The sequence below is a fragment of the Condylostylus longicornis genome, unplaced genomic scaffold (assembly GCF_029603195.1).
Source record: "Condylostylus longicornis isolate FDR11 unplaced genomic scaffold, ASM2960319v2 ptg000044l, whole genome shotgun sequence".
Lineage (NCBI taxonomy): Eukaryota > Metazoa > Arthropoda > Insecta > Diptera > Dolichopodidae > Condylostylus > Condylostylus longicornis.
The window spans coordinates 6,993,784-7,012,605 of record NW_026578013.1 but is presented as its reverse complement, the minus strand read 5'-3'; the positions used below and the strand labels follow the sequence as shown (position 1 = coordinate 7,012,605).

At 22.7% G+C, this 18,822-nt stretch overlaps 1 protein-coding gene across 1 annotated transcript in view; it reads left to right on the top strand.

Moving 5' to 3' along the window:
* The first annotated feature begins 900 nt into the window (after positions 1–900).
* LOC129610405 (serum factor response D-like) overlaps positions 901–18,822 on the top strand; it is a 44,380-nt gene continuing 26,458 nt past the window's right edge. The window contains exon 1 of the mRNA XM_055522970.1: positions 901–2,248. Coding sequence (XP_055378945.1) covers positions 901–2,248 — 1,348 coding nt within the window. The remainder of the gene's footprint in view (positions 2,249–18,822) is intronic.

The following is an 18,822-nucleotide window of genomic DNA, read 5'->3' as shown; positions in this document are numbered from 1 at the left end:
TCGCGATCGTTGTGAAGTTTTAATGTCGCGGAGAATCGCGCGATTTTAGATTGTTTTTTCATTTTTTTTATTTTTAATTTTTATTACTTTTTTTCTGTTTTATTTTTATGTGTGTACATACAAATTATTATTGATAAAAATTAATTATGTATTTTGTGAATTAATAATAGTTTTTCTTTATAAAAACCATATAGAAAAAAGAAAACAAGAAAAAAATATAGAATAGAAAAATTATTAATTTTTTTGTGAAAAGCCTCAAAGCTTTTGAAAAATTCATAAATCAGCTGTCAATTAAAATTTTGGAAAACTCTATGGCAAACTTATGATTTTCATTATTTTTTAATCATATTTTTTAATTTTCATTAAAAATAAATTTGAAAATTAAATATTTACTTGTAATATTAAAAAAAAAAAATGAAAAATTCAAATTGTTTAAGAGAAAAAAAAATTTAAAAAATAAAGGGAAAAAATTAAATTCTTTAATCATTTTCTCTTAAATTTTAATGTCAAAATTCTTGGATATTTTAAGTGAAAAATTTAGCAAAAAAAAATATTTTTTTTGTATTGTACTGCCGCAAATAAAACAAAATTTTCATATCCAAACAGGAAATTTTAAGAGACTGACACAATCATTTAAAATTTTAAATGTCAAAACTACATGTCAAAAATATTTTAACAAAGTTTAAAAATAATAACTGCAAACTGCCTTTTAAGTATTCACTAAGTTTAAATTAATTAAATAAGTTAAGTAAATTAATTTTCGTAATAAATTTATGTATTTAAAAAGATATGTAAAAATTAAGAAAAATTTAAGTGTTTTTGATATAATTATACTATTGAATAAAATAATTTTTGAATTATAATAAGTGAGAAAAATAAAAATTGAAATTTTCTCTCAAAATGCTTATGTCTGCGGATAGTTCAGATTGTAGTACTATTACAAAAATGCCAATAACATCGGTAATACGCGTCCAAGTTCCATCAAGTACATCAATTATGCCAACTAATAATATACTACCAACACCAAGTTCGGTTACTAAAAATAATGAATGTTCAAGACCCTCATCAACAATAATGTCAAATACAATGCCAACAAGCTCATCTTCATCATCAGCTTCAAATCAACAACAGTCTAATATTTCAAGACCAATGCAATGTAATCAATATAATCATCATCAGCAACAGAATAATACAATAAATACTGTTGCATCAAGAAAATATCAAACAATTCAACAACAATATTATCCAAATGATACAACAATAATTAAAATAAAAACTGAACCATCAGAGGAAAATTTAACTTCAACATCATCATCACCCACTTCACTTTTGACACCGTCATCATCAGGTCAACATCACTACAAATCCAATAATATTAATTGTAATATTAATGGTGAAAATCATTCAAATGGATTAACGGTTATTTCACGTAAAATCCCTCACAGTAATGTTATATATGTGAATAGTAGCCGAAGTAGATCTCCAACACCAACACGGTCTCAACAACAGCAACAGCAATTACAACAACCTCAAATGCATTCAACATCTCATCAACATCAAATTCATCAAGAACAATTGCTTTTACCACCACCACCACCGCCACCGCCTATATCTAATAATATGAATTCTGGATCACAATTAAATTCACAAAATCCTTTAATGGGTCCTCCAGCTATATCGAATCTTCATCATCAACACCATCAGCATTATTCTGATACTCACCATAGTAACAACTCTTTAAATAATAATCGCTGTAATAGTTTAAATAACTTACACTCAAATAATTATATTAGTGGTGGTAATAATTACCAAAATAATAAAATTTCAATTAATAATAATAAATTTAATAATATAAATGGAAATGTTTCAAAATGTGAACAAAAAGATCATAATAATGGACCAAGTTGCCCTATGCGAGAAAGATCTAATTCGCTTGGTTGTATTGTTGTTAGTACGAGCGGTGATACTAACTCTGATAAATATTATAACAATTGCAACAATATAACAAGTAGATCATTATCCAATTCTGTTACATCATTAATTGGTAATGAAAACGGTCATCATCATAACAATAATAATAATATTAATATTAATCATAATAACAATAATTATAATGTTAATAACTCTGGAAATATGATCGTTAATAATCAAGATTTAAGACCTCAAACTCCTGATTATATAAAAAGCTACCCAGTAATGGATACTACTGTTGCTAGCTCTGTTAAAGGAGAGCCTGATTTAAATATTGGTAAGTTTTTACGAAAATGATGAATAAAATATCTTTGGATAATCTTACACGTTATAATTATATTTTATGTTTCAACTAAGACTATTTAAATTTAGATATAAGAAGAAGCAGTCAAACTTAATTTTTCTGAAATTAAGGTTAAATTTACTTTCATGTTTAAGTACTAGAAGAAATTTTAATTAATTTAATATTTTTTGAAATTTTAAAAGGTGAACAAGTTTACATTTTATATAGGCACTTTAAAGACTCATAAAAATAAGGAAATTCATTGAAAAAGTATAATAATAAAAATAGTACTTTTAATTAATTTGCAATTCCCAAATTTAATTGTAAAATTTTATTAAGTACTTGTTAGTGGGATGCTCGCTTTCTTGCCTCATATAAAATAGCATTAAACAAATTATTGTTTTTAAACACACATAACGTATTCGAGCAAAAACAACCAGAACTTTGAATCAAGAAAGCACCTTGACAATAAATACATTATTAATTCGTAATGTTAGTAACCGGTAATTACAATACTACCAATGACTATAGTACTGTTCAAAAAGTATTAATAAAGCTTTGACAAATTTATTTTTAAATTTCTTGAAGAAAAATGTAAGTGGAGATAGAATCTAAATCTAATCTAAACTTTTCATTATATTACTAACTCATATTGAACCCTAGAATGAAACCTTACATATGTATTTAGTGTTCTTAGAAAAGTCATTAAACAAAAATTTGTTCTTGAACTATTTCTGTTTTTTATTACAGAGGCCCGCAACATTAATTTATTTATCTTAATTTTAAAATTAGAATAATTTATTTACTAAATCTGGTTATTAATATGTATACATTATGTACATACCTCCACATACATTCATACATATACATGTACATTTGTTGTCTTAAAATAAATTAAACACTAAAAATGTATAAAGTTACAATAAACTTCAATATTAGGTAGTCTTTAAACGATGACGAACCCATAAATCATAAAAATGAATAATATGAAATATGTATGTATGTACAATAGGTCTACATTTAATTAAAACAATAAAAAACAAATAAGCAAATCTAGTTCTAGTTCCAAAAATGTAAATTAATGTTAATTTAAAAAATATTTATGTATGTATGTATGTATGTACATAAAAAATTTCTTTTTTCTTGCTATTTTATAAAATATTATAGGCAAATTACGAATAAAATAAAATAAAAAATTTCAAAATACTAAAAAGAACACCAACAATACTATAACAAAAGATCACACTAAAAACCTACGAAAACACAAAAAAAAAATAATGAAAAACATACGAAAAAAAAAAAACTTTTTTTTAAAGTTTGTCCAACCTTGACCTCCAAATTGAACGCAAAAATCTCTGTGTATTCAAACATTATGCCATCGCAAAAATTTTTTTTTTATTTTATTTTTATTTTTAACAAAAATACTGCCATAATTTTGAGTATTTTTTTTTTTTGTTTACTTCTATATAGTATTTTTTTACTATGCAAAAACAAAAAAAGAAAAAAAGTTTTCTTTTTTGTTGATTAAGTTCTCATTTTATAAATTTTTTTAAAAATCGCACACCAACACAATCACATTTTTATAATGAAGATATATTTTACTTTTTTCTTTTTCGTTTTGTTCTTTTCTATCTTCCCTATCTTCTCACGAAAGAATTTTATATTGTACGTAAAAATTTTTGCTGAGTGATATTGTGCTTTTATACTACTGTTTCAATATCACTATCATCGCACTACATAAACTAATTTAATGAAAATAACAACAAAAAATAAAAGAAGAGAATAAAGAGTTGACTAAATAAAAGATTGGCTAGTAAGCAGCACAGCATGAGAGTAAAATAATGTGTGTATGCGAGAAAATAATGAAAATTATTTCCTGACTGATTTTTTCATGCGAGTAGAATAAATACATGCATGTATAATATTAATAATATATTATGTGTGTGTTGATTAGAGTATCCAATACAATACAATATAAAAATGTGTAATAATAATGAACAATAAAGTATAAGAGAGAAATATGGAGCAAGTTTATATGATCGTATATAATCACACAAATTTTGAATTGTATATGAATTTGGTTGAATCTTTTGTAATAAAATATGTATAACAAAATTAAATTTAAGCAAATAGTAACCATTATTTAATTATTCGATTCTCATAATGTGATACATGTTACTTATTACATTTTACAATAAACAGAGGCAATATTAATTTTAATGAGTATATGTATGTTAATTAAAATTATCTCCTATATTCTCCTCAATATTACAATGTGACATTTCAAAGACCTTATGATTGAACGGCATATAATATGTATAATACAAAATTAAAAACAAAAAAAAAGACAAATTGTAAAATGTTTATAAGGGAAATTAAAAATTCTCGAAAAGTGACATTAAAAGAGAACTTTTAAAATTGAGAAAATATTAATTTTATTAGTTCTTAAATAAAAATTTAGAATCTTGCTACATACATATATTATGTATATGTTTGTTTCAATATTTTTGTCAATAAAATTTTTTTGACAGAATAAAATAAAATTTTAATTTTGGGAAATTTTGAGAGCACTGTGAACATTAAATAACAAATTTCATACAAAATACCAAGTTTGAAAATTAAATTTGACTGAAAGTTAAACAAAAATTCAAAATTAATTTCATTACTATATTGCATAATATCAGGCGTTTATTGCATATTATCAGGCGGCCATTATATTCCAATTGCTTTTTACGCTTCAGAAAAATGACAAATAAAGTATGCATGTGCTTTACTATTGGTTTGCTTCTTTTGTTCTCTATTTGAAACAAATATATACCTAGTAAATTTTTTGCTAGAAAAGTTTGTAAAGTAATTACTAACACTTACACAGCTGACTCTTAATTAACTGTAATAAAATAACAATAAAACGAATAATAAATTTTTAATATTTTACAACTTAAGCTTTAGAATATTTTTAGTAATTTGAAAAAGCAAAAATTAATTTGATATTCAAAAGAAAACCACTCTAGTTTTATAACAACATTAACAGCATCTTCAGAAACTTAAAAAAAATTTGGAGGCTATTATACATTATTTAATTTTGTTTTTTAGGCATAAAATAATTGTAATGAAATGATGTTCTTCCGGATTTGAATTAAATACCAATACCGGAAATAAACAAAAAAAAATAAAAACTTGTCGCATTATGACATTTTCTCATGTCAAAAAAATTTTTTTTTGGTTCTCTTTTTTTTTTCATAATTATGGTATCAATAAAACAAGATCGAAAGAAATTCAGAGAATAAAAAAAAAATTAAAAACTCAAAAATTCATATTGAAAATTTTTAGTGTAAGCCAACAAAGGCATTCAATTTATTTTGTATTGAAAATTTTTTGTTTTATTTCTTATACTTTTTTTGGGTTTTTGCTTTGTTTTAACCTCTTTGAAGATTATTAATAATAATGTTTTTATTAATATTTATAGCGCTATGTTTACATGTAATAAACTGGTCGAAATGTGGTTAAAGTTGAAAATGTTAATAAATTTATTTTGCATTTGTGGGAAATTAAAAGTTGATGTTAAATATTTGCAATTTCGGCTTATAAAATAAATATACAATGGAAGCAACTAAATATATGAATGCAAGAATGTGTAAACTTTCATAGTGTTTTTATAACAAGTGTTCGAATAGAAAAAATTGATTACAATTTTCTAATCATATTTCTTAGACCCATTTTCCCCATAAAATTTTTTAGAAAAATCGGTTTTCGTGGGAATTTGAATGGAACAACCTTAATTTTTTAAATTAGACAACGTGTAAATTAGATAACACCCTCGGATCAAATTATTAAACAAAATCTTGTTAAACTCACCTTAGTTTCAAGCATAATTTTCAACTTAAAGAATAAATTTATTAAGGGGTCACAAGTGACTAACAATAAATTATTAAATTAAATTATAATCTGTAATATATAAAAAATTTTTTCAATTGTTCCTATAATTTTCTTATATTCTTAAAATATTTTAAAATTTCAACAAAACTTGTAATGTAAAGTGTAAATGTGAGTGATTATTTTTTTTGCATTATTTTTTTATGTAAACAACATTTATAAAATTACCGTGATCTTCTGTATCTTTTGCTTTCCTATATAATATTAAATTTTCAATCATAATAACGTGCATAAATTTTGTTTGATATGCCAAAAACAAAAATTGAAAAAAAAACTTCTCACCTTGACATATAATCACATTTCTAAAAAGCATGCAAAGCAAAATTTTTACCTAAAAATAAAAACAAAATACAAAATTTAAAAATAATTTTTTAATGACGATATTGAAGATCAACTTAATTTAAATCTTTACATCTCTTTCAAAATACATACATACATACCTACTAGTATTTTAATTATCATTCTCTATACTTAGTTTATTTAACAAATAACAACAACAACAAATATATTTTTTAAACTTGAACTTGACTGAATTAAATCGCCAACATCACAAAATTTATAAATTTTCTACAAGTGTGTATGTGTATGTGTGTGTATATTGCAAATGTGCAATGCACATTTTTATTATATATTAGTTAAAATTTTTACAAAATATAAATTTATACCTATAAATATGTAAGTAGCTACACAAAATATTGTAGTGTGCGGTTTCTCTTCATGAATTTGTGCTGTCAACCAAAAATAATCAAATAAAATTATAATATTATTTTTTAACAACAGAGTAGTAGTACATATATAAAAATGAAATAACAGTTTTAGTTTTCAAAGTTTTATTAAAAAAAAAAAAACAAAAAGAGAACTAAAAATTTTATACAATGCGATTATAATAAATTTTTGGTTTAATGTATAAATTGAGAAAAATTTAGTTGAATGTCAAATTCAATCATCTGTCAAGAGCACGTTACCTATTATGTATAATATACATATGTATACCTACTTACCTATACAACATATTTATAATACAATAATGATATTCAATGTAATGTTATACAAAACTAATTATATTCGTGTGTATTTATAAATACTTTTAACCAGGAAAAAGAATTTTTATTTTACAGTAACACTTAATGTGTCTTATATTTACAAGGAAATTCAGAAAACCATTCAAAATTAATTTGTATATATATATACATAAGTATGTGTATATTAAAGTAAAAATAATAAGTTGTAAATGTCAATCATAACACTTTTGATTAAAAATAGTCATTGAAATTTATGAGTCATTAAAGTAACTATCCGCTAATAGAATATTGCAAAGTTTGTTAAAAATCGATCATGTCTGCGGTTCCAAGTCCCGCTTTAAGTAGCGACGAGTACAGCAATAATTAATACTACAGTCTTTATGAAAACTACTAGGTTTAAATTTGTTTATAAAATTGAATTAAAAAAAAAACATTTGAATTTTTTAGAATTAAACTGCAAAATTAGATAATTTGTTTCCAGCGATTAGGCATCAAACATTGTTCATATTTTTTTCTTGAATTAATTAATAAATTTTATGAATGTTTGAAAAGCAAATTTTAAAATTTAAAATAATTTTATAGCAATGCTATTCGCATTGTTTTTAGGGAAAGTTGAAATTCCTGGCGATCCTCTTTGTACCAATTCAATTAACAATATGCTTGAGGTTTGTCTCAACCGCCACTAATTTCTAAAAGAAAGCTCGAACGAAATTCGCAATTTCAAATTTTTTTTTATGAGTAAGCATAACATTGCATCATAAGTACCTAATATGAATTTTGTAATACCACGTCGAAATTTTTAATCATGGTCACTTAATTTGTAATTAAGTACATTTACAGATTACTTGAGGAGAAAAAAAAAAAAAAGCGAAAATATTCGCAAAAACAGAAAGAGAAAAAAAAAGGAAAAATAATTAACAAAGCAAAAAAAAAACCTCAGTTGTTCTGACCTTTTCTGATTAACCTTTTCTTTTCGGTTTTTTTTTCTTGTTTTTGTTATTCTCAAAGTTTTTCTATTTTTCTATACCTATTTATAAAATTGAATTTGAATGAAAACCAAAAAACTAATGATGAAAATACAAAATGACCGCATAAATTGGTATAATATGGCAATATTCGGAATTAGCCTTGACCATCAGACAAAGTTTTACATTGCTATACCGTGATATTTTTTTTTCTTTATAAACAAATAAAATGAGAGGAAAAATAAAATCAAAACTACAAAAATATTTGAATTTTTGATTTTTACGAATTTTTATTTTTTTTTTTTAGTTTTTATAGATAAATTCCGAATATTTTTGGATATTTGCCATAATAGTGCATCAACTGTAGCAGCACTACAGTGCTACTTAATTGTCAATAAATTAATTAGCATGTGTTAGATTTCAAATATTTATAGGCATGAATTTTAAATAATTGAAACAGTGGTTCTAAAGCTGGTATCGTACTTTATGCAGTATATTATTTTATACAGTAGATTATCGCAATTTGTGCAGTAGATTATTATTGAATTCGAGAAGAAATAACCTTTTTCTGAGAATATGAATTTTAATTATCAAAGACACAAACCATATTTGATAATTTTCTAGCTAGCGCATGTATTGAAGATGACCGTGAATTAGTTTCTTGCGCCATTGAGTTTACTAGGTAGGTGACGAGCCTATCGTATTTTAACAATAGACGTAGACCGAAAATATTTCTATCAAAAATTTTCGCCATTACATAAAATGTTTGAATGTTTACTAAATACATAATTATTGTTAAATTTATTATAAATAATAAAAATAATTTCGAAATTCATCTCATGATATAAAAGGTGAAGGCAGATATAAATAAAATACCAATTCATCACATAACATATTTTGTTCGCCAAATATTTTCGCTCTTTATACTCTACATTCTTGCCCCTAACTAGCCCATAAATCAAAGCAAACTACTTTCTTGTCTCAAGTTTATTAAGCAAATTTCTTATTTTTGTACAGTATAATTCAATTTACTAAATCTTGAAATCGAGAATTTATTGGAAAAGGTTTGAGAACAACTGTATTGAAATTTATGAAATTTTAAAGATTACATAGAAAAAAAAAATTTTAGTTTTCGAAGAAGGTTAATATGTAGATAATGGGTTATGATTGCAAGAATAAAATATTTAATTTCAAGTTTTTCAAATTTTATATTCGTACGGTAAAGTGTTAAAGAGAAAAATAGATTATGACGAGCCTCCATATCAATAATTTTATATATTTTATTTTTTATATGAATTATTCATTTATATTGTCTTTAATGTGTCAGAATTCAATGCAATTTAAATGATACGCTTCTTATATTGAATTATTTTTGGTTAAGAGAAATCAAGGTGTACGTACGAGTATATTAAATAATTTTAGATTTTCGCTTATAATAGAATTTTAATGAATTTAGAGGTTTACCGGAAGAAATATATATACATTCTACGTTATAGTTGTATATACACATACTTGTTTGTAGTTAAAAATATTTTTGGGTATAAATATATAAACTTGATATACATGCATTATGCGTATGTTTTGATTATATGTAGATATTTAAAGGTAGATTAATACGCATATAAGATATTGAACTTAGTATTGAAAATAAAATGAATACTTTCGAAATTTACAAGTTTTACGCATGGTTTTGAATCATGAAAATTTCAGGGATATTTTATTTTAATTGTGATTATATGACAAGTGTACTTATATTTGAAAATTTAATTTTTAATTATACACGTGTTTGATATTTAAAGATAGATGATAATTTTTACAATTCAATGTTAGAAAATTTAAACAAAATTATCAAAAATATTTATTATGAGAATTATTATTAGCCCCGTAAATTTTGCAATTTTCGATTCGAAATTCGATTTTTGAAATATTTTTAAAATAGCCTATTGGATGTGTAATAAGATGCTGGAAATGAAATAAAAAATTAATTTTGTAAGATTTTCTTACATTTTTTAAACTTTTAATAATAAAAGTCAGTAATGTTAACATTCTGGCCAAAAATGTATACTATTTTCAAAGTAATGGCCAACCAACACATATACTTTTACTTTTTATTCTGTAATTTTAAAGAAACTATTGTTATTATTGTACTAAAAATAGTCAAAATTTTCAAGAACAAAATTCTCATTGCCATACATTTATCTAAATAAAATTCTTTATTAATTCGTGTTGATTCGGTATTGAAATTTAAAAGTGAATAATGATTTTAATTAATACACTTATACAAAAAATATTCGCTTATAAGGTAAAATATACAAAAATAGGCTGTATATAATTTTTTAATTTCCATTCATAACAAGTTATCATATATCAAAAATTTGAAATAATTTACATTCAAAGACTTTGATATTTGAATTACGAATAAAATTTTCTATTTAAGTTATTGCGAATTTTTTGTTACTTAAAATATAATTTCCAAAAAAATCTGAAAAATGTGTTGAAATATTTTAATGTATACGTTTCAATTATAGGTCAAATTCAAATATTTCTCAAACAGTATTTCCTTAATATTTCCATATTATTATTTTATTTATGGTTCTCATTAAATTCTTCTAGTAACATTTTAAACTTGTCCTTCAAAATATGGTCCAAATTATTAACTATTTACTTGTAATTTGTGTGTGGATCATTATTAATTTTTCAAATATAATTAATGTGTATACATGTATATGTATATGTAGAGCAAAGAAGTTTATGAATTCTTGTTTAATCTTTCTGTTGTAATAATATATGGGTGCGAATTTAATGTTCATTGAAATATAAAGTTGAAGAGAAAAAAAAAAAAAAACTGAAAAAGAATTCTTTGAATAAAATCGCAAATTACTCGAGGTTTTAATTTAAATTTTTAGAAAAAAAAAAAAAATATACCATAAATAAAAACTCCATATACTTAAACAAGTATAAAAATTTAACCGCTACTTTAACATTGAAATTTTTATTCAATATTTTTTCGTATAACAATATTCTTTTGTAAATGACAGTAAAAGATACTGTTTTTGAATGTGTGTACTTGGATTGCATATGTGAATATATGTACATATCGATCTGTAACGGTCCCAAAAAAAAAACAAAATGCTTAAAAATAATCAAAATAATAAAAAAGAAAATTAGTAAAAAATAACGCACAGTTATATGAAAAAAAAACTGATTTTATATAATATAAAAATTTATTAATTAAATTGAAAGGTAGACCCTCTGTTGGCTTTTATTTGAATTCAAGGAAAAGTTTTTATAAGTTTGAAAAAAACCAAAATATTTTATTGAATGAACTTGGAAAATACGCTTTATTTTTTTACTGATGTGCATTCGATAAGGTTTAGTATTTTTACATATCAGGTAATGTGTGTATGAGCGTAAACTCATGCGCCTATAATGCGTTTTTAGATCTTGTGGGAAAAGAAAAATGAAAAATTATTGACATATACGCGGTATTGCATTGTATTCAATTCAATAGTAAAATTAAAGACCTAATCTCAAAAAATTGTTACTTTCAATGAGAAATTTTCTCATTAGGATATTGATTTCTCTAACTAATTTACTAAAAATTTTTTCAAAGACTAGAATTTAAATTTTCGAAATTTGCAAATTAAAAAAATCAAAAACTATAATTCTTTTAACCATTTTTGATCGTTTTTGACTTTGAAGGAAAATTAGATCATCCTTTTTCCTCAATAATTCTAATTTTTGGAATCTAAATTAAAAATTGAAATTTCACACATTCAAATTAAAGTTCGATGATCTTAAATTTCATTTTCAGAATTCATACGATTTACTTAAGCATAAACAAATCAATTGTCTATTTGCATAACTTACTTATATACATATAAGTTTGTATAGTTATTATTATTATAGCATCATTAATCGATTTCATTTTCGAAGAAAAATTTATTATTGTGTAATTGTATAAATGTAGAAATTAGAAATAATAATTAAAATTACACAATATTGAAATTATTTTTCATGCATAAAACATATGTATACATACATCATACATGTAAAAATAATCATTAAGTATAAGTCACTGTACGGCAATAATAATTGACAATTAAATATCGTAAATTGCATTTTATGAATACAAACAATAAAAATATACAAATAAGTTAAAGAAGAAGAGAAATAAAATGAGCGGCAAATGTTTTAATATTAGACGAAAAAAACACAATAAAAATAAAAAAGAAATTTTCTAATGTCATTGCCATTGATGGAATTAAAAACAAAAACAAAAAAATAAAAAATAAATAAATTAATTTTAAAGATTTGCTCATATACAAACTTACAGTCTCTTGTACACTCAAGATAATTGAGTGTAATGCACTCTCTCATAATATTATACTGACGCCACTATAGTATAGTGTTGTAATAATAAAATTGTTGAAAATATTATGATTTTTCCAATATAATTTTTTTTTTTATACTGGAAATAGAAATGGTATTTTCCAATTTTCTTTATTATTTTTTTTTATTATATTTTTTTGTGCAATTTCTCCTTAAAGTTAGATGAAAATGAAAGTGGGCTATTACACAGTGCATATTTTGTTTATTTTTCTTATTATTATTTCTGTGTAATAACGATATTATACACATATACAAATATTATTTAAAGTGAAAGCATTACTATTTTGGTTATCATCTGGCGACACTGACAGTAAAATTGTAATTGTTTAGTGCCAAAACAAAAACCAAAATAGAAATGAAAAACAGATTTATTGTTTTATTTTTTTGTTGCCAATTTCTATTTTATAAAAAGAAAATTATCTGGTCAATAACCAGTAGTAATAGTAAAATTGACGAAAGAGACATCATAATATGCACATTTTTTGGATCTCAAAACAGTTTAGTTACAGAATTATTGAGAATATGGCGATTTATTTTTAAATGCTACGAGTTTAGGGGAATGCTAACATATAAGTATTTCAAGATTCAATATTAGGTGTTATATTAATGAGCAATTCATTAATAATTAAAATATAATTATTATAAAATATAACAAATAAAAATTAATTAGCATAACAAATTAAATTTGCATTTTCCGATTTACTATTATTTCGTTGCTTATGTGAATTATCAAAATATAAATGAAATTTTTACACCATTTGTTAGAGAACCATTTTAATAGTCTAATACGCAAATGTACTTAAAAATAATATATATATATAGGGCTCTTAAAGCAAAGGATACACAAAAATTAAAAATCAAATTAGACTATGTATAATTTGTTGCAGTTCTTCAATTGCTTCTAGAAAGTTCATTACATGCAAAGCTGTAGCGACTTTTAAGTGTAACAATTATGTCATAAAACTTAAATATTAAATGCACTTTAATGTGATATAATTAAATGTTATACAAGTACTCGTATTACTGATATCATGCAGATATTATATTAAGATATAGTTTTTCTCTACAATAACCTAATCCCTATATATATCGCACTTTGAGAATAATCTCTAAATTTATAGTTTCGAGAAAATTGAGTTTAAAGTTACGCTATCTTTAAAATGGGAAATTAAAATCAGAAAAATTTTGTTTTATACTAAGTAGTACCATTTTGAAAGTTGTGTAAAATAAAAAAAATAAAACGATATATTGCGGTGTTTATACTCAATAAAATAATAATACATTTAATTTCAATAAATGTGAGACTGCAATATTATGAATTATTGCGGTTTAAATCTCAATTTCTTTTCAGAAAATTGGTATAAATCGAAATGTTGTGGCAGCAGATTTGAGAATACCGTGTACTATTTTAATATGTTACGGTATTAAATTAAAATATTTTTTGAGTTTGGGTAATATCGTAAAATATAGCGGCAAATCAGAAAACTGAAATCAGAAAATTTTGAATAAAACTGGTAATTTTTGATATATGGTTACGTGATTTTGGGGGCAAAATATATAAAAATATTTTGTGCTTTGAACTATACATGACTTATTATGAAATTAACAATTTTGAGATGTTACGGTATTATCTTCGAGGCGCGTTTTGTTTATAAGATTTTTCTGGAAAATTATTTATTTTCAATCATCGTTAATAATAATTATAGCAAATAAAGTGAGAGCTATAGATACATTCAAAATGCACGTATGACAATACTCTGTATTAAAAAATGAATGTTACTAAAATCAAAAAATTGCCTTGTATTATACGATTTTCAATGTCTTTAAAGCATTATGTATGTATAGATATATTTATATAATTATGTACATTTAATATGATATAACCTATACTTTATACAAACAGGTTTATTCTCTGACTTAATCGCGTTATTTAAGTTACGTTTCTTACTTTTATTTCTTGTTTTTCTTTTTCAAAAATTCAAGTGAAAAACAACGCACTTTCTTAACGTATATTATAATTTAAAGTCATTGATCTCGACCGTGACTTTACATACTAAATAAGAAGAGAGAGAAAGAGAGAGAAAACTAAATTTTAAGAATAAAATAAACATAAAAAAAATGCCCACTAAAGGTATGGATAATGAAGCAAAAAAAAAAAGAAAGAGGTAAATAAGTAAAAGAAAACAACAAAAGAAAAAAAAAAGAATATAGAATTAAAAATATTATAAAAGAAGAAAATAAAAAAAAGAAAAGGAATATAAGTTAAATTTTATCTACTGACATAAACTCATGGTCTTGTTGAAAATTCTTGTTGTTTTTCGTTTTTTTTTTTTGTAATATCCGTAAAGAAGTACAAATAAAGAACGAGCTTGAAAATAAAAAAAAAAAATTTTTAAGAAAAAAAAAAACTGGTAATCAGAAGAACAATCAAACAAACAAAAAATCATGTTAACTTTTTTTTTTCTTCTTATTTCTTATTTTTGTATTTTATTTGTTTTCAACATTTTACTTCTTATTCTTTTCGGGTTCTGTTATACTATTCTGTCAAATAACATTTTTATATAAGAAATGTTAAAAGAAATATACTGCCGATATACTGGCATAACACATATTAATATTTAGCATGAAATGGGATTCAAAAAAAAAGAAAGAGAGATAGAGAAAGAGCAAATTAGAATGGAAAAATAGAATTTTATGAGTATAAGAGAAAAAGACAAATAGATTTTGTTATAATATAAAAAAGCAAAAAAAAAAATGGTGTAAAGGCCACTGTCCTCAACCACAAAGGTTAATGTGCTTTCTAAAAGTGATTCCTTTTGCGCGAGGTATACCAGTTTTAAAGGTTCTCTTTCTTATTTTTCTTTTTTTTTTTTGTTTTTTGTTTTCTGCTTCTTATATTCTCTTTTTGATTCATCAGAAACGCAACTCATTCTATTCAACTTAAATATTTTGATTTAAAATAATAATGAAACATAGAAAAAAGATCATTAAATAATATATGCATAACACTTACTTGCATAAATATTTTATTCTTCTCTAGAAAGAGTATATGAGAAATGCTATTGCAATATTTTGAATATATATACATACTTACAAAAATAAAACTTAATGTATTGCGGAAGAAGAATAAAATTCGCTTTGGCATTAATATTATTATTATTAAATTTAAATTTTATTGTTTTGTACATTATTCAGTGATAATTTTAATATAATTATAAAATAAAATTAAATTTGGAATACGTTCAATTGCATTTTCAAATTTAACCAAATGTCATCTGTTAAAATATTAACAATGTTTATATTTTAATGTTTAATTTCATGTTATGTAATAAGTAGATAATTAAATTATAGATTAAATTTTAAAATTACTATGAATTCCTCACAAAGTCTTTATACTCATGTAAAATATAAATTAAAATAATTTACTGACATCATCTAAAAACCTATATAGCTAAAAATTTAAAATTTTTTTTCTTATTGAAAAATTCTAGGCTTATACTTATAATTTAATTTAAAAAATTTTAGGAAATTTTATAATATATTGAATTAAGATGAATTAACTATTAAAATAAATACAAAATAAAACAAAATAAATTTCTGTCTATTAATCATTAAAAAAAAATACACAGAAGAAAACACAGAACTAGTATATGTACATATTATGTTCTAAAAATAAAAATAATAAAAAACAATAAAAAAAAAAATTTAGCAATTATTCTTTAGAACATGATTTTTTGTTATTACGTAATAAAACGGCTCGTAACCTTGACAATCATATTCTCATTTTGTTTTTTTTTTTGCTTTTTAATTTAATTAATTTAATTTTTATTGTATATAATTTGTATTTTGTGTGTTATTTTTAATAAAAATATAATAAAGAAGATAAAAATGTTTAACCAAAAAAATAATATTCATAAAATCTTTAAATTTTAATTATATAACACTATTAACAATAATTTAAGTGAGCATACATACACTTATTCACATACCAACATGTATATTTTATTATTAAAACTTAGCTATGTTATAATATAGAAAAAAAATACTATATAATAATTACAAAATTTGTCATTTTTGATATATACCATTACTTATGTCTTAAAAATTTTAATAGGAAATTTAAAAAAAAATTAAAATTAAATTATTTTAATAATAACCTAGCTAGTTATGATATCAGATTTTATTTTTAGATATACTTACTTATACTAAAAAAAAATGTGAGTATATAACAAAATAATTAAAAAATTTTAATTCAAGAATTCAATATAGAAAAATTAGAGGAATTTAATTTAATCAATAATTAATTAAAATGAGATTTTACACATATTTTAATTAAAATTATTAGAATATATCGAAAGAATGCCGGTCATCATTTTTCAAAATGAATTTATACTCAGAATTTTATTATGAGGCAGAAATTATAAAGCTACTCCTGTTATGTATAACACAAAAATATTTATTTTGTAATTTACTTGCATATTTCCATTTAATTTTTATTATATATACAAAAAGAATCGGTTTACCTTGCTTTCTTCAAATACAAATCTTATTATTATTTTCCACCTTCTTAAAAATTCACAAGAATTTCATATATTATTATAATATTTATATTTAAATCTATATTATTTTAGTATAAAATAAATTGAAGGTTCTTTTCATATATTATAACATTTTCAGCCACAAAATAATATAATAAATATACATACATGAAAATGATAAGAACATTATAATAAATAATTTTGCCCCCGCACCAATTACTTTGTGTTTTTAACGCAAAAAAAAAAGAGAAATAATTTTTTTTTTCTCTGTATATTTTTTTGTTATTATTTTCCCTATTATAATTTTTACTTGAATTAAATTCAAGTATATTTTTTCTTATATACTCATATATACTTACTTATTATTTTATTTATTTTGGCTATTTATTTATTCACTTTATCTGTCATTTAGACGAGTAAAAGTAAATTATATCTGTAAAGGCGAAAAACAGTGTGAAAAATAAAAATAAAGTGGGAAAATTAAAAAAGAAAAATTATTATAACATATTGCTGATCTGAAATCATACGGCTACCACACCCACCCACCCGCTCAAAAATCTCATATAAACCATCATAATGCGCCATGGATTTTCAAAAATTATTAAATAAATAATTTTTAATTAGGTAAATAAATTTATTGGATCAGGTTATTACAATTTTTTTATGATATTAAATGTTTCATCAAGTCCAATAAATATATATTAAATTTTCCTCGGTCATATATATTGAATTCAACTTGTCCTGGGTCAACCAACTTTTCACGAACAAAAGCAACATCATCATCATTGTTATAAAATTATAAAATTTATTAATATATCTTGGTATTAGTGCACTTGAAATTAAATTATAAAAGAAACAGAAGAAGGAAAGGAAAATTAATAATTATTTAAAAAAAAAGGAAAAAAATTGTTACAATGCCATGCCAGTTTTTAATACCAACGAATTTTCATCGTATAACAGTCTATATTGCATTTTCATCGAACGAATTCACAAAGCATCACATTTTATATATGTATGTATGTATGTTTATATTTATTTAAGAAAGCGATAAGAAGAGGAAAAGAGATTTTTATTTCAATTGTATATTGCATTTTTCTTTTCCTACTGAATGCAATGCTACAGTAATTTTTCATTTTATATTCACTTTTTATTTTTTCTTTAACTTTTAATTTTCTTTTATTTTCCTTTTTAATTTTCTTATGTACATACATACGTATACATACATATATAAAAATAGAATAATTTTTTCTTGTTTGATTTTTTTTTTTTTAAATCACCTTTCTCTACATTTTAAGAACTTAGAGCGAATACAAGAAAAATGTTATTATAAAATATTCTATACATAACATAATATTACACTATGTTAAAATATCTACAGTAACATTAACATACTCAACATATAAAAATTACATTTCTATAAAAAAAATTAAAAATAAACTTGAAAAAAGAAATTCTTTCTGATAAAAAAAAAATAGAAAATAAAAAGTAAAGAGAAGAACGGAAAGAAGATAACAACAGCCGACAGCCAGAAAAAATTATTTTTTTACCTCTTTCAAATTCTACTACACTAATGTTGTATAAAGAAAACTAAAGAGGGGAAAAGAAAAAGGGTAAAGAGAAATTTCAAGTCTTTTTAATGAATTTTTTTTCTCTTTTGCTTTTGTTATTTTGTTACTGCTGCTGCTGCTGCTGTACTGTTGCTGCTATTCATAGAATTT